Below are 25,160 nucleotides of genomic sequence, written 5' to 3'. Positions count from 1 at the left end.
GTAAAATTACACTGCTACATTCTTCAACTTAACTGCAAATCATATTTTTATTGAGGTGAAATATGCACTTGCCTCATCTAGTGGATCCACCTTCATATTTCTCATTTTGATGAGTACACTGTATGCTTGCTGCAGTGCTCTGACTTTGGAATGGGAGACCCCGACATATGCTGGCAAGCAAATGAACCAAAGACTGTAGCAATGGCTGAACAAGCACTTGGACCAAAGTGCAGGGATTGAGAAGTATTTCTTCGCAATTTTCTGGGCAGTTTTTATCTCCTGTGAAGCAAAGTATTGATCATTTCTCCAGTATGTAGCAATATCAGAATGTTACAGTACATTCGCTTCTTTCCAATAAATTCTCATTTTAGTTTTCCAATTCTGTAGCTTTTGCTCTCAATTTGAATAACTTGATAGAGTAAGCACCTTCAGACTTTGCCAAAGTCTGACATAGTGTTTAAGGTTTAGTACTTTATAATGTTAGTAAATTTGTGTTAGAAAGCCAAATTTCAACAAGTTATTCTGCTATCTTTTATACCTATCATGAGGACATAGGATTACATTATACAGGCCATGCCGGCGTTTATGCTCCACTCGAGACTCCTCCCGCCTTTCTGCATCTAAATCTATCAGCATAACCTTATATTCCCTTCTTCCTCATATGCTTGTTTAGTCTCCCCTTAAATGCACCTATACTATTCGCTTCAAGCACTCCCTGCAGTACAGAGTTCCACATTCTCATCATTCTTTGGGTAAAAATTTTTCTTCTGAATTCCTTATTGGATTTATTGGTGAGTATCTTATATTGATGGTCTCTAGTTATGCTCTTCCCCACAAGTGGAAACATTGTTAATCCTTTCCTGAAGTGTATACCCTCACATTTCTCGTATCATCTTTATAAATCCTCTCGACAGCCTCTATATACTTTTTGGCTACTAGTACTGTACGCAGTACTCCAAGTGTGGTCTAACCAAGGTTAGATACAGGTCTGGCATAACTTCCCTACTTTTCAAATCTATCCCTCGAGAAATAAATCCTAGTGCTTGGTTTGATTTTTTTCATGGCCTTGCTAACCTGTGTTGCAACTTTTAGTGATGTGTATTTGTACTCCGAGATCCCTTTGTTCCTCAACCCCACCTAGACTCTCATCCTCCAAGTAATAAATGATCTCCCTAATCTTCCTACCAAAAATGTAATCCCATTTATCTGTGTTGAACTTAATTTGCCTATTATGGGCCCAAATTTGGCCCACCTGTTTTTTTGGCGCACTCACGTGAGATACGCCGACTTCCTCGGATAAAAACAGCACCAAAAAGTTGTTCCCAGATTCTGGCCTCTGCCATGGCTTGGCGCAGCGTGGCAATTCAATTAAGGGGCTTGAGCTAAAGCCCTGCACAAAAGTGTGCCAACAGCTCAACGCATGCGCATTGGAGCATGCACAGAGCTCCTCTGCAGCGTGGGACCCGATGTCCCGTCCCTATCCCAGGCTGAGTGGCCTCACGACGTGCGCCGGGCTGCTTCATGTCAGAGAGTCCTGCACCTATCCCCGGCCGAGTGGCCTTCCGCACTGGCCGGCCCGCTGACTTCCTGGGCCGAGTTAGGAAGGTAGGACTGAAGTTTCATTTTTTATTTATTATTGATGGTTGAGCTTTGTTCATTGAGGAGAGTTTTGATCTGGGGGGGGGGGGGAGGCGGGTGATAATTGTGTAGCCAGTAATTTTAATGAGCTTACGCAAGACTTTCCTTAACCCTGTTGATGAAAATACTTTCCTACCTAAGAGCATAAGAATTACGAGCAGGAGGTACTTCAATTTTTTTATTTGGATATTTTGAAAAAATTATGTAAATATGTTTTGTCTCTTTACTTCTTTTATTTTTGTAGTTTAAGTTTCCATGAATGCTTCTGTTGTATAGTAAATTAACTTTACGAAGTTTGTCATATGTCCTGTATAGCTGTTTGATCCTATTCACATTCTTTAGTGAAGTCATTAAGTACCTACCTGCGCTGATTTCTAAACTCTCCGCAAGGGTTTTGTGCACGGCCAGAAGTGGCCACATACGTTGGCCTAGGTTAGTTTGGAGCAACTATTAAGCTGTGCAAATTGGCTTAAATGGCCAAAACGGGTGTAGGTGGCTGGTAACGCCCCCTTTTGAACAAAATGAAACTAAAAAAATCCTAACTAACTCACTTACACTGGCACAAATTGAATGCGTAAAATGGGGATTGTTAAGATACTCCAGAAAAATCAAGTTGCTCCAAAAAAAAAAAGAGCAACTCCTGGCCAAATTTGGGCCCTATATGCCCATTCTGCAAGTTTATTAATGTTGTCCTGTAATTTGTTGCAAATCCTCCTCAGTATTGACTGTCGCTCCAATTTGGTATCATCTGCAAATTTAGAAATTGTGTTTTTGATTCCAAAGTCTAAATTGTTAATATAAATTGTGAACAACAGTGGTCCCACCACTGATCCTTGTGGAACACCACTGCATACCTTATGCTACTGTGAATAGCTACCTTTACCCCTACTCTCTGCTTTGTGTCTTGAAGCCAGCTAGCTATTCATTCTGCTACTTGTCCCCTGACTCCGCATTTTCTGATCTTGTTCATCAGTCTATTATGAGGTACCTTATCGAAGGCCTTTGGAAATCTAGATAAATTACATCTACTGCATTACCACTGTCTACACTCTGTTACCTCTTGAAAAAATTCAATGAGGTTGGTCAAGCAAGTCTTTCCCTTTTGAAATCTATGCTGACTAAACACATTTACTGTAGAAGACAGATGAAATGCTAAGATGTTAACTCGTATCCATACAAACCAAGTACTATTGTTTAAACATGAAAATAAAACTTCCTTCACCTGTTTAGTTCTTTTTGCCATGAGGGCTGGACTGCTGGGGATAGTAGCTCCAATTAAAAGCTTGATGGGTATTTTCAATTCTTGTGGTCTGTCAAATAACTCTGGCTTAAGCACTGGGAAAGTTTTATAGCTGAAACAAAAATTAAAATGGAAGTTCACGGAAAAGTTTTTGCATATTCTAATTTGTTTATAATAGTTCAAACAAACCACAAGATAAAATATATAAGGGTTACAATATAATTAAGAAAAAAACTCATTTAAATGGTACCCGCCCCCTCCTACTTACAAAATCGGCGCGAGTGGGAGGCTCCGCCCCCTGGGCGCCGCGCCAAGCAGACATCGAGCTGCAAAGCGCTCGAGAATAGCGCGTTTTTTTTCAGGCGCCGTTTTCGGCGCGAAAAACGGGCGCCCAGCTCGGAGGGGCGCCTGTTTTGCCGCGTGTGGAAACTTGGGGCCATTATATGTCCCCCAATTAGCTTAAGGCTGCAGTGCATCAGCCTTTAGCAATCAACATTTAACAAACAAGAACCACCTGTTATAAACAAGATCAATACAATCAATCACCAATTTAAACCAGTACTTCACCCCGTTTTTTAAATCCCGAAGATGTTCCATGCGTTACCCCTCGAGAAATCACAGAAACCATGTCATACAGAACGTACAATCATTGTAACACCTTCATTCACAAAATTCCAAATAAAATTAAATAAACCAGCAGCCTGGAGAAAAGGAAAAAATCTTAATATCCGGGTGTCTTAAACCTATGCAAGATGTAGCTGGTTTTATGAAGCTGCTGACAGACACAGTAAGTGCACGGGAGAAAGGCTGAGTGTAACAAATAGAGCTACACAGCATCTCAAAGGGCCTGGGGTTCCCCCTCAGACTCTCAATTACTCGGTGTAGCCGTTACTCTCGCCATCTCACTTATTCCATGCCTGTTATTCTCTCCCTGCTCTCAAATCGCTTTCTCTGTCATTCTTTAATGTATTATTGTTCTTCACTTAATTGTGCCGAATGCTTTGTCTCCAGTGATCTCTGCCATCGGAGTTATTTTCATTCAGTGATCCATAATTATTAGCTTTTCCTGCAGCAATTTCTCACAATGCGGAAGGAAGGGAAAGAAGCATTAACAAATACAAGTTTTTGGTCCACTGCGAAATGCTTTTCATATTGCACTTCATGATGTTCAGCATGAGTTGGTTGAGCAGTTATTGGAGCTCAGATGGTATATCATTATCTACTTGCAGGAATGGCTTTACACAGGATGGAGACTATTGATTTTGCATTTGGGGAAGGGGAACAGAGAGGTTCGATTGAAGATGGGATGGAGAAGTTTTTTGATTTTTGTAAATTATTGACTGTTTATTTTAAGGATATGGGTGATAACATTGGGCATATTTCACTGCAATATTTTTGGGCAGGATTTTGCTTGTGGAAAAATGTGTTGTATAGTATGGTGGTGAACAGAAGTAGGAAGTAACCAAGGACAAAACACACAAAGTTCTACGGCAGATTAATCATCAGCAGGCATACAAAATTGATTTTGACTAGGACCATGGTACAATACCTAAATTTTCCTGGTGGATCTTGTTCATCTGATGGTGGAGGTTCCAGAGGCATTATAAACACAGTGTGCTCACTTCTCTGTGACTCATCCAGCTCAATTAGCTTTGTATCTTCAGTGTAGTCAACATCAAGCTTGATGTGCAAAAATGCAGAAAATTAAAAATCTTTCCCTCTGACTTTATTGCCCTGCTGTCTTCCCTCACTCTCCCCCTTCATATATAGACTCCCCCACCCAAATCCTTGGACATCTCGCTCTACCAGAAGCCTCGATCACATACTATACAATCCCCAACCACCTTTTTTAGTTTCCTTACCACCCACTTTCCTCTTCCAATCTCACTATTCTTACCATTTTCCATTTGAAAAAAAACTACCTAGCTTCTGAAAGATCACAAACTTCCTATTCCTATTATCATTGAAACAGACAAGAGGAGGATTGACAGGGTAGATGCTGAGAGGTTGTCTCCCATCGTTGGAGAGTCGAGAACTTGAGGACATAGTCTCAGGATAAGGGTTGGTCATTTAAGACCAAGGTGAGAAAGAATTTCTTCACTTAGGGTTGTGAATCTTTGGAATTCTCTACCCCAAAGGGCTGTGGGATGCAGTGTCGTTGAGTCTATTCAAGGCTGAGATAGATAGGTCTTTGGACTCTAAGGGAATCAAGGGATTATGGAGATCAGGTTGGAAAGTGGTGCTGAGATTGACGATCAACCATGATCTTATTGAATGGCAGAGCAGGCTCAAGAGGCCGAATGGCCTAACGGCTGCTCCGAATTCTTACGCTCTTGCCTCCAGCATTAGTAAGACCAAAGCTACCGTCTTTGGCCCCATGATAAACTCTGTACCTTGGCCACCGACTCAATCCTCCTCCTTGGTCATTGTTTCAGGCTGAACAAGACAGTTTGCAGTTTAGTGCCCCATTTAAGCCAGAGGGGAGGTTCTGACCCAATATCGTCTCCAGCACAAAAACGGCCAACTTTCAACTGTGTAACATTGCCCACCTACACGCCTACCCATCTCAGCCCATCTGCTAATGAAATATGTTAACTTGAGACTCAACTATTCCAATGCTCCACAGGCCAGCCTCCCATTCTGTAAACTTCAGCGCATGGAAATTTCTGCAGCCTGTATCCTATCCGCACGAAGTCCCACTCATCGCTGTCCTCGCTCCCTTATATTGGCCCCAATGTTCCCTGTAAGCCGTGCTTGGTTCCGCACAGTTATTTATTTATTTTTAAGTGCGCGGTCCCTTTAAATTTCTGCATACGCGCGATATTTATATTGGGGAAGCCGGAGAGTGGCCTGGGTGTGACCTTTCCCTTACTGTCTACCGCGCATCGTAGAGGAAACATCGATTGGCTCCCAATCCTCCAACACCTCAAATGTAAAATTGACAGTCATATTTAAATCCCTTGATCGCCTTGTTCCTCCCCAACTGTGTAACCCCCTCCAGTCTTATACCCCTTCCTGAGCTTCCATTTCTCCGACTCAGGGCCCCCTCAGCATCGCACCCTTCAGCCACACTTAGAATTCCCTCCCTTTAGACTTCCGCCTCTTCGCCTCCTTGTCTTCTTTAAGACCTTTCTTAAAAGCCATCCCTTTGACCAAATGTTAGAATCTATTTTCTATGTTAAAGCCACGATGCAAAAGCAAGTTTGTTGTTGCTGATTTGCTGGAACTCTGCTTAACCTCATGTGTTATATGGTCACTGATTATACCAACAAATGTTTTGAACTTGCACAGAATCAAAGATTGATGCAGCACAGAAAGTAGCCATTTGGCCCATCATGTCTATGCCAGCTCTTTGGTAGAGCAATCCCACTCCCCTGTTCCTTCCCAATAGTCCTGTAAACTTTTTCTCAAGTATTATCAAATTCTCTTTTGAATGTTACTATTGAATCTGCTTCCACCACCCTTTCAGGCAATGCATTACCGATCACAACTCACTGAATTAAAATGTTGACTATGCTACTATTCAAGTAAATCTCTTCGGTACCATCTCAAAGCCCTTGACATCCTTCCAAGAACGTGGTGCCCAGAATTTAACTAACTCCAGCTGAGGCCTAATCAGTGTTTCATGAAGCTTTAGCATAAACTCCCTTTCTTTTGGACTCTTCTGCCTCTATTTATAAAGCCAGGAATTCCAATATGCTTTTTTTTTGCAAAAAGCCTTCTCAACTTGTCCTGCCACCTTAAAAGATTTGTGTACATACACCTCCAGGTCTCTCTGTTCCTGCACCCCCTTTAAAATTGCCTCTCCTCATTCTTCCTACCAAAATGTATCACTTCACACTTCTCGGCATTAAATTTCACCTGTGTCTGCCCATTTCACCAGTTTGTATGTCCTCTGATCATCATCATCATAGGTAGTCCCTTGAAATGATGATGACTCGCCATCCCACGTCAAAAAGGGATGAATTCACAGGTGTTTCAATGAAGGACCTAACATTCCAGGTCCCGAACTACATCTTAAAGGGTGGAAGATGCCTGTGCTTGGATTTTCTTTAACATGTGGTGGCCGTTGCACACCAGCCACCGCACAGGCTTGACAGAGCTAGGTCTTGGTCCAGTGGCATACACAACAAATAGGAGGAGTAGGCCATTTGATCCCATGAGCCTGCTCTGCCATTTAATAAGATCATGGCTGATCTGATCATGGACTCAGTTCCACTTCCCTGCCTGCTCACCATAACCCTTTCTTCCCTTATCACTCAAAAATACATCTATCTCTGCCTTAAATATATTCAATGACCCAGCCTCCACAGTTCTCTGGGGCAGAGAATTCCACAGATTTACAACCCTCAGAGGAAACACCTCCTCCTCAATTTTAAATGGGCAGCCTCTTATACTGAGACTGTGCTCCCTAGTTTTAGATTCAGTGGAAATATCCTCTCTGCATCCATCTTGTCCAGCCCTCTCATTATCTTATATGTTTCAATAAGATCACCTCTCATTCTTCTGAACTCCAATGAGTATAAACCCAACCCATCTTCATAAGTCAACCCCCTCATCTCTGGAATCAACCTAGTGAACCTTCCCTGAACAGCCTCCAATGCAAGTATATCCTTTCTTAAAGACGTTGACCAAAACTGCACACAGTACTCGAGGTGTGGCCTCACCAATACCCTGTACTGTTGTAGCAGAACTTCTCTGCTTTTATACTCCAGCCCCCTTGCAATAAACAACATTCCATTTGCCTTCCTGATTACTTTCTGTACCTGCTTACAAACATTTTGTGTTTTATGCACAAGGACCCCCCCACCGCCCTCCTCTGTACTGCAGCACTTTGCAATTTTTCTCCATTTAAATTATAATTTGCTTTTCTATTATTTCGGCCAAAGTGGATAACCTCACATTTTCCACATTATAGTCCATCTGCCAAATCCCCCCCCCCCCCACTTAGCCTGTCTATATCCCTTTGCACATTATTTGTGTCCTCCTCACAATTTGCTTTCCCACCCATTTTGTATCATCAGCAAACTTGGCTACATTACACTCAGTCCCTTCATCGAAGTCATTAATATAGATTGTAAATAGTTGAGGACCTAGCACCGATACCTGCGGCATCCCACTAGTCACTGTTTGACAACTGGAAAATGACCCATTTATCCCAACTCTCTGGCTAACGAACAGAAAACAATCCTCTATCCATGCTAATATATTACCTCCAACCCAGTGAGCTTTTAGAAAGAAACATAGAAAATAGATGCAGGAGTAGGCCATTCGGCCCTTCTAGCCTGCACCGCCATTCAATGAGTTCATGGCTGAACATGCAACTTCAGTACCCCATTCCTGCTTTCTCAACATACCCCTTGATCCCCCTAGTAGAAAGGACTTCATCTAACTCCTTTTTGAATATATTTAGTGAATTGGCCTCAACAACTTTCTGTGGTAGAGAATTCCACAGGTTCACCACTCTCTGGGTGAAGAAGTTCCTCCTCATCTCGGTCCTAAATGGCTTATCCCTTATCCTTAGACTGTGTCTCCTGGTTCTGGACTTCCCCAACATTGGGAGCATTCTTCCTGCATCTAACCTGTCTGAACCCATCAGAATTTTAAATGTTTCTATGAGGTCCCCCTCATTCTTCTGAACTCCAGTGAATACAAGCCCAGTTGATCCAGTCTTTCTTGATAGGTCAGTCCCGCCATCCCGGGAATCAGTCTGGTGAACCTTCGCTGCACTCCCTCAATAGCAAGAATGTCCTTCCTTAGGTTCGGAGACCAAAACTGTACACAATACTCCAGGTGTGGCCTCACCAAGGCCCTGTACAACTGTAGCAACACCTCCCTGCCCCTGTACTCAAATCCCCTCGCTATGAAGGCCAACATGCCATTTGCTTTCTTAACCGCCTGCTGCGCCTGCATGCCAACCTTCAATGACTGATGTACCATGACACCCAGGTCTCTTTGCACCTCCCCTTTTCCTAATCTGTCACCATTCAGATAATAGTCTGTCTCTCTGTTTTTACCACCAAAGTGGATAACCTCACATTTATCCACATTATACTTCATCTGCCATGCATTTGCCCACTCACCTAACCTATCCAAGTCGCTCTGCAGCCTCACAGCATCCTCCTCGCAGCTCACACTGCCACCCAACTTAGTGTCATCCGCAAATTTGGAGATACTGCATTTAATCCCCTCGTCTAAATCATTAATGTACAGTGTAAACAGCTGGGGCCCCAGCACAGAACCTTGCGGTACCCCACTAGTCACTGCCTGCCATTCTGAAAAGTCCCCATTTACTCCTACTCTTTGCTTCCTGTCTGACAACCAGTTCTCAATCCATGTCAGCACACTACTCCCAATCCCATGTGCTTTAACTTTGCACATTAATCTCTTGTGTGGCACCTTATCAAATGCCTTCTGGAAATCCAAATACGCCACATCCACTGGTTCCCCCTTATCCACCCAGCTCGTTAAATCCTCAAAGTACTTCAGCAAATTTGTCAAATATGATTTCCCTTTCAGAAAACCATGCTGACTCTGCTTGATTGAATTATGCTTTTCCAAATGTCCCGCTACTGCTTCCTTAATAATGGACTCCAGCAATTTCCGAACGACAGATCTTAGGCTAACTGGTCTATAGTTTCCTGCTTTTTGTCTTGTCTCCTTTTTTAAATAGGGCCGTTACATTTGCAGTTTTCCAATCCGTTGGAACCACCCCAAAATCCAGGGAATTTTGGTAGATTACAACCAATGCATCCACTATCTCTGCACTTAAGACTCTAGGATGTAAGCCATCAGGTCCATGTGACTTGTCTGCCTTTAGTCCCATTATTTTACCAAATACTACTTCATTAGTGATAATGATTGTTCCTCCTCCCTATAGTCCCTTGATTATCCACTATTGGGATTTTTTAGTGTCTTCTACCGTGATGACCAATACAAAATATTTGTACAACATCGCTGCCATTTCCCTGTTCTCCATTATTAATTGCCCAGTCTCATCCTCTGGGGGACCAACATTTACTTTAGCCACTTTTGTCCTTTTTATGTACCTGTAGAAACTCTTACGATTGCTTCATTTTTTTTTAGTTCTTCTTTGCTGGCTTTTAAAATGTTCCCAATCCTTTGGCCTCCCACTAGTCTTGACCACATTTGTATGCCCTTATTTTCAACTTGATACCATCTCATATGATACCGTCCCATATTTCCTTAGTTAGCCACGGATGGTTATCTCGGTCGGTCGGTCGGTCGGTCGTATCTGAATGGTGACAGATTAGGAAAAAGGGAGGTGCAACGAGACCTGGGTGTCATGGTACATTAGTCATTGAAGGTTGGCATGCAGGTACAGCAGGCGGTTAAAAAAGCAAATGGCATGTTGGCCTTCATAGCGAGGGGATTTGAGTACAGGGGCAGGGAGGTGTTGCTACAGTTGTATAGGGCCTTGGTGAGGCCACACCTTGAATATAGTGTACAGTTTTGGTCTCCTAATCTGAGAAAGGACATTCTTGCTATTGAGGGAGTGCAGCGAAGGTTCACCAGACTGATTCCCAGGATGGCAGGACTGACATATGAAGAAAGACTGGATCGACTAGGCTTATATTCACTGGAATTTAGAAGAATGAGGGGAGATCTCATAGAAACATATAAAATTCTGACGGGATTGGACAGGTTAGATGCAGGAAGAATGTTCTCGATGTTGGGGAAGCCCAGAACCAGAGGTCACAGTCTAAGAATAAGGGGCAAGCCATTTAGGACCGAGGTGAGGAGAATTGTGAACCTGTGGAATTCTCTACCACAGAATCTTGTTGAGGCCAGTTTGTTTGGATATATTCAAAAGGGAGTTAGATATGGCCCTTACGGCCCAAGGGATCAAGGGGTATGGAGAGAAAGCAGGAATGGGGTATTGAAGTTGCATGATCAGCCATGATCTTATTGAATGGTGGTACAGGCTCGAAGGGCCGAATGGCTTACTCCTGTACCTATTTTCTATATTTACATAGAAACATAGAAAATAGGTGCAGGAGTAGGCCATTCGGCCCTTCAAGCCTGCACCGCCATTCAATAAGATCATGGCTGAACATGCGACTTCAGTAACCCATTCCTGCTTTCTCGCCATACCCCTTGATCCCCCGAGTAGTAAGGACTACATCTAACTCCTTTTTGAATATATTTAGTGAATTGGCCTCAACAACTTTCTGTGGTAGAGAATTCCACAGATTCACCACTCTCTGGGTGAAGAAGGTTCTCCTCATCTCGGTCCTAAATGGCTTACTCCTTATCCTTAGACTGTGACCCCTGGTTCTGGACTTCCCCAACATTGGGAACTTTCTTCCTGCATCTAACCTGTCTAAACCCGTCAGAATTTTAAACGTTTCGATGAGATCCCTTCTCATTCTTCTGAACTCCAGTGAATAAAAGCCCAGTTGATCCAGTCTTTCTTGATATGTCAGTCCCGCCATCCCAAGAATCAGTCTGGTGAATCTTCGCTGCACTCCCTCAATAGCAAGAATGTCCTTCCTCAAGTTAGGAGACCAAAACTGTACACAATACTCCAGGTGTGGCCTCACCAAGGCCCTGTACAACTGTAGCAACACCTCCCTGCCCCTCTACTCAAATCCCCTCGCTATGAAGGCCAACATGCCATTTGCTTTCTTAACCGCCTGCTGTACCTGCATGCCAACCTTCAATGACTGATGTACCATGACACCCAGGTCTCGTTGCACCTCCCCTTTTCCTAATCTGTCACCATTCAGATAATAGTCTGTCTCTCTGTTTTTACCACCAAAGTGGATAACCTCACATTTATCCACATTATACTTCATCTGCCATGCATTTGCCCACTCACCTAACCTATCCAAGTCACTTTGCAGCCTCATATCATCCTCCTCGCAGCTCACACTGCCACCCAACTTAGTGCCATCCGCAAATTTGGAGATACTACATTTAATCCCCTCGTCTAAATAATTAATGTACAATGTTTCTGTTTCTATGTTCCGCAACGTACTGTTCAAGGAAATGATCCCGGATACACTCTGAACTCTTCCTCAAGGCTACCCTGGCCAATTTGCTTTGTCCAATCAATGTGAAGGTTAAAATCGCCCACGATTATTGCCGTTCCTTTTTTTTTTACAAGTCTCCATTATTTCTTGATTTATACTCCGTCCAACAGTGTAGCTATTGTTAGGGGGCCTGTAGACTACGCCCACCAGTGACTCTCTCATTATTCCTTATTTTCACCCAAACTGATTCAACACCTTGATCTTCTGAGCCAATATCGTTTCTCACTAAGGTATTGATTTCATCCTTTACTAACAGAGCTACCCCACCTCCTTTTCCTTTGTCTGTCCTTCCAAATTGTCAAATACCCCAGAATATTTAGTTCCCAGCCTTGGTCGCCTTGCTACCACGACTCTGTAATGGCTATCAGAACATACTCATTTGTATCTATTTGTGCCGTCAACTCATCTATTTTACGAATGCTGCATGCATTCAGATAGAGCTTTTAAATTTGATTTTTTTTAACCTTTTTTTCCTGCTTTGACCCCACTTTGATTCACCTTTGTTTATACATTCTGCCCCTTCCTGTCATGCTCTGGTTTTCAGTGCTCCCTGCTCTATTGCCTTCTCCTTATTCTTTGACGACTTAAATTTTCGCTCAGCTGAACCCTCCCCCCCACTATTTAGTTTAAATCTCTCTCTACAGCCCTAGTTATTTGATTCTCCAGGACACTAATTCCAGCACGATCTAAGTGGAGTCCGTCACAACGGAACAGCTCCCTCTTACCCCAGTGTCCCACAAACCAAAACCCATTTCTCCCACACCAGTCTTTGAGCCACTTGTTTAACTCTGATCTTATTGACCCTATGCAAATTTGCTCGTGGCTCAGGTAGTAATCCAGAGATTCTTACCTTTGTACTTCTGCTTTTAATTTGGCCCTTAGCTGCTCTCAATCCCTCAGCAGAACTTCTTTCTTTGTCCTACCTATGTCGTTGGTACCTACATAGACCAAGACAACTGGATCTTTCCCCTCCCACTCCAAGTTCCTCTCCAGCCCAGAGGCGATGTCCTTAACCCTGGCACAAGGCAGGCAACACAGCCTTCGGGACTCACGCTCGCGGCTGCAGATAACCTTATCTATCCCCCTAACTATACTGTCCCCTATCACGACAACGTTTCTTTTTTACTTGCCCCACTTGAATGGCCCCCTGTACCAGTGCTGTGGTCAGTTTGCTCATCCTCCCTGCACACGGAGTAAGAGCCTCGAACCTGTTGGACAAGAGCAAGGGCTGAGGCTTATCCATCACTATCGCTTGGGTCTCCATACCTTCCTCACTTGTAGTCACACCCTCCTGTCCCTGACCACGGATCGAATTTGAATGAATTAATCTAAGGGGTGTGACTACTTCCTGAAACACAGCGTCCAGGTAACTCTCTCCTCCCTGATGTGACGCAGTGTCTGCAGCTCGGACTCCATATCATCAACAGGGAGTCGAAGTTCCTCGAGCTGCAGATGTGGTCGCTGTGAACCTCAATGGTATGGATTAACCAAGACGACTGGAGACCAGCTCTGCCGCATGGACCTAACATGCGCACACATCGCAGTGTGGGCTGGCCTCTTCTGGGCCCCGAACTCACGCATCTCCTGGGCCCCAATCATGTCCCTTTACGAACTCTTGCCGCTCCTCCGCCCTGACCTCACCACTCCTGCTGTACCTGCCCGCACTGCAATCAGCGACCTGGATTTAAGTGACGTCAAATTCAGTCGCCCTCTTGCAGCAGCATATAGAAACACAGAAAATAGGTACAGGAGTAGGCCATTCGGCCTTTCGAACCTGCATCACTATTCAATATCATGGCTGATCATGCAACTTCAGTACCCCATTCCTGCTTTCTCTCCATAGCCCTTGATCCCTTTAGCCGTAAGGACCACATCTAACTCCCATTTGAATATATCTATCGAACTGGCCTCAACAACTTTCTGTGGTAGAGAATTCCACAAGTTCACAATTCTGAGTGAAGAAGTTTCTCCTCATCTCGGGTCTATATGGCTTACCCCTTATCCTTAGACTGTGACCCCTGGTTCTGGACGTCCCCAACATCGGGAACATTCTTCCTGCATCTAACCTGTCCAATCCCATCAGAATTTTATGTTTCTGTGAGATCCCCTTTCATTCTTCTAAACTCCAGTGAATACAGGCCCAGTCGATCCAGTCTCTCCTCATATGTCAGTCCTGCCATCCTGGGAATCAGTCTGGTGAACCTTCGCTGCACTCGCTCAATAGCAAGAACGTCGTTCCTCAGATTAGGAGACCAAAACTGAACACAATATTCCAGGTGAGGCCTCACCAAGGCCCTGTACAACTGCAGTAAGACCTCCCTGCTCCTATACTCAAATCCCCTAGCTAAGAAGGCCAACATGCCATTTGCCTTCTTCACCGCCTGCTGTACCTGCATGCCAACTTTCAATGACTGATGGACCATGACATCCAGGTCACATTGCACCTCCCCTTTTCCTAATCTGTCGCCATTCAGATAATATTCTGCCTTCCTGTTTTTGCCACCAAAGTGGATAACCTCACATTTATCCACATTATATTGCATCTGCCATGCACTTTCCCACTCACGTAACCTGCCCAAGTCACACTGCAGCCTCTTAGCATCCTCCTCACAGTTCACACCGCCACCCAGATTAGTGTCACCTGCAAACTTGGAGATATTACATTCAATTACTTCGGCTAAATCATTGATGTATATTGTAAATAGCTGGGGTCCCAGCACTGAACCCTGCGGCACCCCACTGGTCACTGCCTGCCATTCTGAAAAGGACCCGTTTGTCCCGACTCTCTGCTTCCTGTCTGCCAACCAGTTCTCGATCCACGTCAGTACATTACCCCCAATACCATGTGCTTTAATTTTGCACACCAATCTCTTGCGTGGGACCTTGTCAAAAGCCTTTTGAAAGTCCAAATACACCACATCCACTGGTTCTCCCTTGTCCACTCTACTAGTTATATCCTCAAAAAATTCTAGAAGATTTGTCAAGCATGATTTCCCTTTCATAAATCCATGCTGACTTGGACCAATCCTGTCACTGCTATTTCATCTTTAATAATTGATTCCAACATTTTCCTCACCACCGATGTCAGGTTAACTGGTCTATAATTCTCAGTTTTCTCTCCCTCCTTTTTTAAAAAGTGGTGTTACATTAGCTACCCTCCAGTCCATAGGAACTGATCCAGAGTCGATAGACTGTTGGAAAATGATCACCAATGCATCCACTATTTCTAGGGACACTTCCTTAAGTACTCTGGGATGCAGACTATCAGGCCCTGGGGATTTATCGGCCTTCAATCCCATTAATTTCCCCAACACAATTTCCTGACTAAAGGATTTCCTCCAGTTCCTCCTTCTCGCTAGACCCTCGGTCCCCTAGTATTTCCGGAAGGTTATTTGTGTCTTCCTTCGTGAAGACAGAACCAAAGTATTTGTTCAATTGGTCTGCCATTTCTTTGTTCCCCATTATAAATTCACCTGATTCTGACTGCAAGGGACCTACGTTTGTCTTCACTAATCTTTTTCTCTTCATATATCTATAGAAGCTTTTACAGTCAGTTTTTATGTTCCCAGCAAGCTTCCTCTCATACCATATTTTCCCCCTCCTAATTAAACCCTTTGTCCTCTGCTGAATTCTAAATTTCTCCCAGTCCTCAGGTTTGCTGCTTTTTCTGGCCAATTTATATGCCTCTTCCTTGGATTTAACACTATCCCTAATTTCCTTTGTTAGCCACGGTTGAGCCACCTTCCCCGTTTTGTTTTTTACTCCAGGGATGTACAAGTGAAGTTCATCCATGTGATCTTTAAATGTTTGCCATTGCCTATCCACCGTCAACCTTTTAAGTATCATTCGCCAGGCTATTCTAGCCAATCTTGTACATCATCTTTGTGAAATTGAATCGCTTCTTTCTTCCACCTCACATCATGATTGCATTATGATCCCATGAGCCTCTCGCTTGCTGAAATGAGCTTTCGACCACATATCCTCAGCATAACTAAGAATGCCTATTTCCATCTCCGTATCACCAGTCTCTGCCCTTGCCTCAGCTCACCCGCTGCTGAAGCCCTCATCCATATATGCCTTTGTTACCTCTAGACTTGACTATTCCAACGCACTTCCTGGCTGGCCTCCCACATTCTACCCTACGTAAACTAGAGGTGATACAAAACTCGGCTGCCCATGTCCTAACTCGCACCAAGTCCCGCTCATCCATCACCCCTGTGCTCGCTGACCGACATTGGCTTCCAGTTAAGCAACACCTCGATTTCAAAATTCTCATCCTTATTTTCAAATCCTTCCATGGCCTCACCCCTCCCTACCTCTAATCTCCTCCACTCCCCCGCACCCCGCCAGATGTCTGGTCTCCTCTAATTCTGTCCTCTTGAACATCCGATTATAAATCGCTCAACCATTTGAGGCTATGCCTTCTATTGCCGAGACCCCAAGCTCTGGAACTCTTTGCCTAAAACTCTCAGCTTCTCTACCTTTCTTTCCTAAAACGTACCTCTTTGACCAAGCTTTTGGTCATCTGCGCTAATTTCTACTTATGCGGCTTGGTATCAGTTTTTTAAAAATCACATAATACTACGTTAAAAGCGTTATATAAATATAAATTGTTATTGTTGTTAACCAATCTAACTATTCACCTAGAGTTGGTGCTCAATATTGGTTACTAATAATTCTTTCACTATTCTCATACTAACACCTAGATGTTCAGACCAATTCAAAATAGCTATCTGCACCACGAAGTGAATTGCTTAAATCAAGAAACTACGCAAGAAATCATACTAACCTTGGTTCCTTTCTCTGTGCCTTTATCAGGAAGAAAAAGCTGGGGAAAACCAAGAGTGGAAATTTTAAACAGAACTGAAAGTACTAAATTCTACCGGAATATTTTAGCACACTAGAAAATAATTGTAAACTGTGTACTTCTGGAAACTTTAATTCAATTGCACTCTGCACCAGGCATTCAGATACACATATACTCAGTGACCTCCAAGACCCAAATTTAAAAAAAAAGACTTTCGCAGAACACCAGTATTAAAATGCAAAGTTAAAAAAACTTACTGAAATTAGAAATTAAGCTGTAATGAGCTGCAAACTCAGTTCAGCTGCTATAAAATTTGTACTTTCTAACATTTAGCCTTTAATTATTTGTTCCTGGGATGCAGTCGTCGCTGTCAAGGCCAGCATTTATTACCCATCCCTAATTGCCTTGGAGAAGGTGGTGGTGAGCCGCCTTCTTGAACCGCTGCAGTTTGTGAGGTGAAGGTACTCTCAGTGCTGACTTTGTTTTAGCAGTTTGGTCCAACTGAGTAGCTTGCTGGGCCATTTCAGAAGGCAGTTAAGAGTCAACCACATTACTGTGGGATCTTGCAAACAGTTACTTGCTAAAAAAAAGATTGGTAAGAATATGCCGAATCAAATTTGTATATAGAATTGGATTGTTCAATTACTGCTGATTAAGTATGAATATACATCAGGTTTTTAAAAAATATTCGTGAAAAGCAGGTACTGTATTTGAAAACCTGCAAACTCTTACCTTATCGATACAGTCATCAAAAAATGCTAGACTAGTATCCTTGTCACTCACAAAAGAACACTCTTCAATGAAGCGAATAAACATCTGTGTTTTAGTCAACTGAATGTAGAATTTTTGATGTGCCCGATCACGAGACTTCAAGAATCCTACCAAAGGTAAAACACAAATTAGATATGAAAGCAACGGTAGTCATCAGAACTGCCACAGTCAATTGCCAAAAAAGGACACCGCTTGACATTTACTTGTTCCTCTCAAGTCATGTCATTCCATTTTAAGCTGGTTGTCAGAACCAAAGCAAGAATGGACATGTTGTACAAAATCCTCCATTCAATAAGTCTCAAGAGGAGAGGAGAGAATGGAGAGTAATGTAAATCTGAAATAAAAACAAAATGCTGCAACTACTCAGCAAATCAGACAGCATCTGTGGAGAGTTAATGTTTCAGGTCGATGACCTTTCATCAGAACTTGTAAAACCATGTTGTCTTGCAACAGACATTGGTGATATCCTTGGTATTCTTCTCTCCTTTAGTGTCCAATAATTTCAGGTGACCTCAAGCACAGAGTTGCTTAGACAGTGCAAATAATGGGTGCTTCTTTGAGCAGTACCTTAGACCAAACCAGAAATTGTTGCTTTAGACCAACTTAGGTGCTAACCTGGAGATACCCAAGTATAGTTAGTGTCACTTGGGTACCTTACAAATAACTCAGTGCAAAACCAGAACCCAAAGGTCACAAAAGGGAAATGATTAGCAACAGATTTTTTGCACAACTTAGATGGAGTAAGTACAGGCAACTCTCGATTATCCGGGTCCCTCGGGGATTGGGCTATTCCAGGTAAACGATTTTTCCGTTAGGGTGAGTCTACATTTTCAAGTTAAAACTTTAATGAATCAATACAATCAACTACAAACATTAACAAAAGATGGACATTACCAACATGCATGTACATAAGAACATAAGAATTAGGAACAGGGGTAGGCCATCTAGCCCCTCGAGCCTGCTCCGCCATTCAACAAGATCATGGCTGAACTGGCTGTGGACTCAGCTCCACTTACCCGCCCGCTCCCCATAACCCTTAATTCCCTTATCGGTTAAAAATCTATATCTGTGATTTGAATACATTCAATGAGCTAGCCTCAACTGTTTCCTTGGGCAGAGAATTCCAGAGATTCACAACCCTCGGGGAGAAGAAATTCCTTTTCAACTCGGTTTTAAATTGGCTCCCCCGTATTTTGAGGCTGTGCCCCCTAGTTCTAGTCTCCCCGACCAGTGGAAACAACCTCTCTACCTCTATCTTGTCTATCCCTTTCATGATTTTAAATGTTTCTATAAGATCACCCCTCATCCTTCTGAACTCCAACGAGTAAAGACCCAGTCTACTCAATCTATCATCATAAGGTAACCCCCTCATCTCTGGAATCAGCCTAGTGAATCGTCTCTGTACCCCCTCCAAAGCTAGTATATCCTTCCTTAAGTAAGGTGACCAAAACTGCATGCAGTACTCCAGGTGCGGCCTCACCAATACCCTATACAGTTGCAGCAGAACCTCCCTGCTTTTGTACTCCATCCCTCTCGCAATGAAGGCCAACATTCCATTCGCCTTCCTGAGTTAGTTTGCAGGTGCAGCAGGTACTTTTTGGGATTCATGCACAAGGACCCCCAGGTCCCTCTGCACCGCAGCATGTTGTAATTTCTCCCCATTCAAATAATATTCCCTTTTACTGTTTTTTTTCCCCCCAAGGTGGATAACCTCACATTTTCCGACATTGTATTCCATCTGCCAAACCTTCGCCCATTCGCTTAACCTATCTAAATCTCTTTGCAGCCTGTGTCCTCTACACAACCCGCTTTCCCACTAATCTTGGTGTCATCTGCAAATTTTGTTACACTACACTCTGTCCCCTCTTCCAGATCATCTATGTATATTGTAAACAGTTGTGGTCTCAGCACCGATCCCTGTGGCACACCACTAACCACCGATTTCCAACCCGAAAAGGACCCATTTATCCCGACTCTCTGCTTTCTGTTAGCCAGCCAATTCTCTATCCATGCTAATACATTTCCTCTGACTCCGCGTACCTTTATCTTCTGCAGTAACCTTTTGTGTGGCACCTTATCGAATGCATTTTGGAAATCTAAATACACCACATCCATCGGTACACCTCTATCCACCATGCTCGTTATATCCTCAAAGAATTCCAGTAAATTAGTGAAACATAATTTCCCCTTCATGAATCCATGTTGCGTCTGCTTGATTGCACTATTCCAATCTAGATGTCCCGCTATTTCTTCCTTAATGATAGCTTCAAGCATTTTCCCCACTACAGATGTTAAACTAACCGGCCTATAGTTACCTGCCTTTTATCTGCCCCCCTTTTTAAAAAAAAAAGGCGTTACATTAGTTGCTTTCCAATCCGCTGGTACCTCCCCAGAGTACAGGTTCTGTGCCTGGAACCCAGTGCCGGCACTGTCCCCGTTAGCGGCGGCCGCGAGACACAGTGGCTGCAGCAGCGCACACACAAGCAAAGCAAGGGCAGAGGAGGGTGATTATTACAGTGAGAGAAAGAGAGAGAGAGAAAGAGAGAGAGAGAGAGAGAGAGAGAGAGAGAGAGAGAGAAGAGAGAGAGAGAGAGAGAGAGAGAGAGAGTGTGTGTGTGTGTGTGTGTGTGTGTGTGTGTGTGTGTGCATGCGTGAGAGAGAGAGAATGTGAGAATGTGTGAGAGAGAATGAACAAATACAAATGAGCACTGTTTGGAAGGAGATTTTTCCAAATTATTTGGGGCTGTCTTTTCACTTGTTAGCAACAGAATTTCAAATCCCATTACAACGGTTTTCCGTTGGATCCATGTATGGATAATCGAGAGTTGCCTGTACTTTATACTGAATGAACATAAACAAGTTCTCCAATTTGTACCGGTATTCAATCACGAGTCAGAATTTCCTCACTGTTCCCATTCATAAAGTCACTCCAGCAGAAATTAAAGTTGAGATGGAAGAGTGGGAAGAGAAATTCTGCCTAATGTCTGCTCTGATTGCCTCCAATTGGCACTTTTGCAGCATTGAATAACAAAGCACCAAGGAAAAACAGCAATTGCAGATACCTCCCTTTATTACATTTAAGGTGGAGCAATTCACAGTGCTGAGACCCACCCTTGTATGCACTTCATGAAAACTCAACTTCCAATGAGTACACCAAATGAAGTTTGAAAATGTTGGTGCATTAATAATATGCTAGCTCAGAGTCATGCTTGAGGTACAAAGGCAATGTGTTGTGTTGCAAACGGAAAGGAGAAATGATGTGCATTGTCTCGTGGAAACAGAAATCAAAAAGTGACTCAAGTTAAAAGGAATCAAACTGTTGGGCTCTGATTAAAAGTGACAAGATCAGCTTCAACTGCAAAGATAAAAAAAGGAGTGATTGATCTTCAAAGTGGGGTTGAATGGTGCTAGGAGAGACAATTTGCATTGAAACACAAAAAACAATGACATTCTTCTGTTGCTGCACTGCAGACTGAATTAAAGTTTGCAGATTGACCACCTGTACCAGTACTCTCAAAATAACTGAAAATATTTTTAAATTGAGACTTGAACAGCCTAATGCAAGGTGCCAAAAGGCCACAGATATGACTTCATCACCCAACAGCTACCCAAAAGACAAAAATTCAGTCTCTGAAATTTTAAGCACTGTTCTTGATCAGCTCAGTTCAGAATGATCACTTCTTGAACATTGCCCTCAAAACCCATGATTGTTCAATAGGAAACTCAAACACTTGTCAAGAGTTACTTCAGACCCCAACATAAGAGTGAAATTATGATCTTCCAAAATGTAGCCAACAGATTCCCTTTTACGTTAACCCCATTAACTCTAAATGATTTAAGATATAGTGTTACTCAAATCCAGCATATACTGAAATGTAAAAGAATCTGAAAGCAAATGGGAAAGCAACTGAGTGACAAACTGAAGTAGAGAATGAGAATGGTAAAACCACACACAGAAGTATTGCAATGCATCATTACAGAGTGCCTTCCTGTAAATATCCACTCATCAGATCATGGCTATCCACCACAATTAACCACTGAGTGGGACTAGGTGCATTCCCACAGGGAAGAAAAAAAATACAATCTCCAGACAGGACACCTGGGCTGCTCCAAAGTCATTCCTAGTGATCAGTTTAACTGGTGCAGTTAGATGTATGTGGACATCTCATCCATCTCTTTGCTTCGCCAAGAAATGCATCAATGGTGTAAACGTTTCGACTGAAAGATTTCTACGATCAACTTATCCTTCTGTTGGAGTTACTATGGGGCCAAGTTTCCACCGATCCTTAGAACGACGCACCTCCATGAGATCCGCTGACTTTTTAAGAACAGAAACGGCGCCTATTATTTACCTTCATATTCTCCACACAGTCCGATCGATCCAGGCCCTTGGCGCAGCGCAGCAGAACACGTGGGGGGCGGAGCCAGGTCCCGTCGCTGAAAACAGTGCTGGGACCGCTGCACATGTGCGCTAGAGTGCGCGCGCATGTGCAGTAGCTCCTCGCCCCCAGATTCTGTGCGTGTGCTGCAGGCTGTGTGGGAGGGGCCCAAAGCACACCGTCCCGAGCCCTGGCCGAATGCGCTCCCCGCCGCGACCTGCAAGGGAACAGTGGACTGTGAAATTTAGCCTCAGTGGGAGTTCAGCCTGATAGTGAGTTCAGCACCTAGGTATAGTTGGGCAGGACTTTTTTTTTGGATAATTAATACTTGTGTGGAGTGAGTAAGTGGAGTTGGATTCTTGCAAGAGTTTTGCACTATTGGAAGTTCAGGCTCACAGGGCAGGCTCGTCTGTGTAATGTTTCCCCCCACACTCCCTCCGCCTCCTCTCCCTCTCTTCTTTCTCCTCCTCCTCCACACCCGCCCCCCTTCACCTCCTCCTCCTTTCCCCTCCCCCTCCTCCTCCCCCTCCCCGACTTCATCCTCCCCCTCCCTTCATCCTCCTCCTCCCACTTCTTCCTTCCGCTTCCTCCCCCCCCCCCACTTCTTCCTCCTTCTCCCCCCACTTCTTCCTCCTCCGCCTCCCTCCCCCCCCACTTCTTCCTCCTCCCCCCCCCAACTCCCTCCGCCTCCCTCCCCCCCCACTTCTTCCTCCTCCCCCCCCCAACTCCTTCCTCCTCCTCCCCCCCCACTTCTTCCTCCTCCTCCCCCCCCACTTCTTCCTCCTCCCCCCCCCCCACTTCCTCCTCCTCCCCCCCCACCTTCTTCCTCCTCCTCCCCCCCCACCTTCTTCCTCCTCTCCCCCCCACCTTCTTCCTCCTTCCCCTCCCTCCCCCCCCACCTTCTTCCTCCTTCCTCCCCCACCTCCTTCCTCCTCCCCCTCCCTTCCCCCCCCCACTTCTTCCTCCTCCCCCTCCCTTCCCCCCCCCCACTTCTTCCTCCTCCCCCTCCCTTCCCCACCCCACTTCTTCCTCCTCCCCTTCCCCCCCCCACTTCTTCCTCCTCCCCTTCCCCCCCACCACCTTCTTCCTCCTCCACTACCCTCCCCCCCCACTTCTTCCTCCTCCCCCTCCCTCCCCCTCACTTCTTCCTCCTCCCCCTCCCACTTCCTCCTCCCCCTCCCCACTCCCCCACTTCTTCCTCCTCCCCCCCCACTTCTTCCTCTCTCTCACACCACACCCCCCACCTCCCACACACCCCCTCCGCCTTCCCTTCACAAAGGTAGGACTTTTATTTCTTATGTGTTATTGATTGATTGCTTATTACTTTGGTCTTGGTGCTTTAGGTGCAGGGTTCCTTCTATTTTTTATTTTTGTGCTTTGTTTAGTGATTTGTAAGTCTTGCTGCTTTAAATGTACTGCTTTGTTTAGTGCTTTAAATGTACTGCTTTGTTTAGTGCTTTAAATATACTTATGCTTCTTTAATGTTGTTGTGAAGGTGTTTAGTGATTTGAAAAATCCTCTAACTTCCCTTCCTCTCCTCTGGCTACCTGCGCCTGATTTCTAAAGTGTCCGCAAGATTTTTCAGAGCGGACACATACGATGGCCTAAGTTAGTTTGGAGTAACTTTTCGCTGTCTAAACTTGCTTAAATGGCCAAAACAGGCATAAGTGGCTGGTAACGCCCCCGTTTGGGGAAAAAAAAACTGAGCTAAAAAGAAACTGAACTAACTCACTGAAACTGGAGCAAACCAAATGTGGAGAATTGTGATTTTGAAGATATTCCAAAAAAAAACTAGTTGCTCCAAATAAATAGGAGCAACTCTGATGGAAACTTGGGCCCTATGTTACCCTTCCAATATTTTATTTCTCCTCTCCTGAAGCAGCTGACTCAGACAAGGCTGCAGTTTTATTAACAATCTAGTACCTCACTTAGTACCTCACTCAAGTGATAATTCTTGTAAGCCAAGACAGCAAGTGTTAGCAGACTATTCGATTGTGGGGGCATCCTGGATTAACCTCATTCAATATTCACCCAGCATAAGGATGTGTAATTTCTAGCAAAAGTCAATATACAGTGATCAGAACCAGGGACCCATACAATGTGCATTTAATATTCCGTGCATCACACATGTGCATGTTTATATTTTCCTTCATTAAAATAGAAACGGTGGCCCCTTTTCACATCCCAAAATAGACGAGAAATGTCATGCTCAAGATAAACAAAAACAGAGCCAGTAAAGTAAGGACATTCCTCAGACATTCAAATCCATCAAACCAACTGGTGCAAGCCTTGAACAGAATTTTAATTGGTACACTCAGATTTACATGCCATATTTTTAGCTCAAGCGTAAAACATTTTTAAAAATTTACTGCGAGAAAAACAGGCCGAAGCTGTACTTTAGCTGGCCTCAGCAGTTCATCTTTTAACTCATAGCATGAAAATTTAAACTAAAGAAATTGCTCTTTGAGATGCTGAAATTCAAAAGATTAGATGTGCACGATTTAAACAAAGATATATTACCTTGCAGATCATAGAGTGAATTTGCAGAAGTAGCTTTTTCAGAAGGAGCCTGAGTTATTGGTTTGAGGTATGTTCTATATCCCTTCAATATTGATGCCATGAAACGTAGAAAGGCCTCCTGGATTTCCATTTCCAGTGAAATCATCTTTTTATGCCAAGTAAAATCAGCCTCTATAGGTGTCATCTCTACAGCAGACCCTTCCTGTGCTCTCCTGTGAACTAAACCATATGATAGAATCAACAACACTCAAATGTGTGTAGTAGCTTGAGCAGTAGAATGTCTTTACAGTCACAACAGTACGCACCTGACTTCACTTTGAAACTCAGTCAACTAGAATATGAAACATAGAAACTTACAGCGCAGAAGGAGGCCATTTCAGCCCATCGTGTTCACGTCGGCCGACAAAGAGCCGCATGATCCTTGGTCAGCAGCCCTAAAGGTTACATATAAACCTATGAACAATGAGGGAAAGGCAAAGAGCACCCAGCCCAACTAGTCCGCCTCACACAACGACGACATCCCTTATGCTGAAAACCTCTACACTCCACCCCAACTGGAGCCCTGTGATCTCCTGGGAGAGGCAAAAAACAGATAAAAAGCCAGGCCAATTTAGGGAGAAAAAATCTGGTAAAATTCCTCTCCGACACATCCAGGCGATCGAAACTAGTCCATGAGATCACCCTGACTGTATTCTATTCCCTGCAGTACTTACCATTATGTCTGCACCATCCAACAAAAGGTCATCCAG

General features: G+C 43.9%; 1 protein-coding gene across 9 annotated transcripts in view; it reads right to left on the bottom strand.

Annotated features, from left to right (window-relative positions):
- dennd4c (DENN/MADD domain containing 4C) overlaps positions 1–25,160 on the bottom strand; it is a 234,982-nt gene that overhangs the window by 53,627 nt on the left and 156,195 nt on the right. For all 9 annotated transcript variants that reach the window (XM_070880881.1, XM_070880910.1, XM_070880927.1 and 6 more), the window contains 6 exons: positions 24,412–24,630; positions 17,474–17,619; positions 16,724–16,762; positions 4,428–4,558; positions 2,861–2,990; positions 73–279 (listed from right to left, as the gene is read on the bottom strand). In XM_070880881.1, coding sequence (XP_070736982.1) covers positions 73–279; positions 2,861–2,990; positions 4,428–4,558; positions 16,724–16,762; positions 17,474–17,619; positions 24,412–24,630 — 872 coding nt within the window. The remainder of the gene's footprint in view (positions 1–72; positions 280–2,860; positions 2,991–4,427; positions 4,559–16,723; positions 16,763–17,473; positions 17,620–24,411; positions 24,631–25,160) is intronic.

The sequence above is a fragment of the Pristiophorus japonicus genome, chromosome 1 (assembly GCF_044704955.1).
Source record: "Pristiophorus japonicus isolate sPriJap1 chromosome 1, sPriJap1.hap1, whole genome shotgun sequence".
NCBI lineage: Eukaryota > Metazoa > Chordata > Chondrichthyes > Pristiophoridae > Pristiophorus > Pristiophorus japonicus.
The sequence above is the reverse complement of the archived record's forward strand: the minus strand, read 5'-3'. Positions and strand labels throughout refer to the sequence as shown.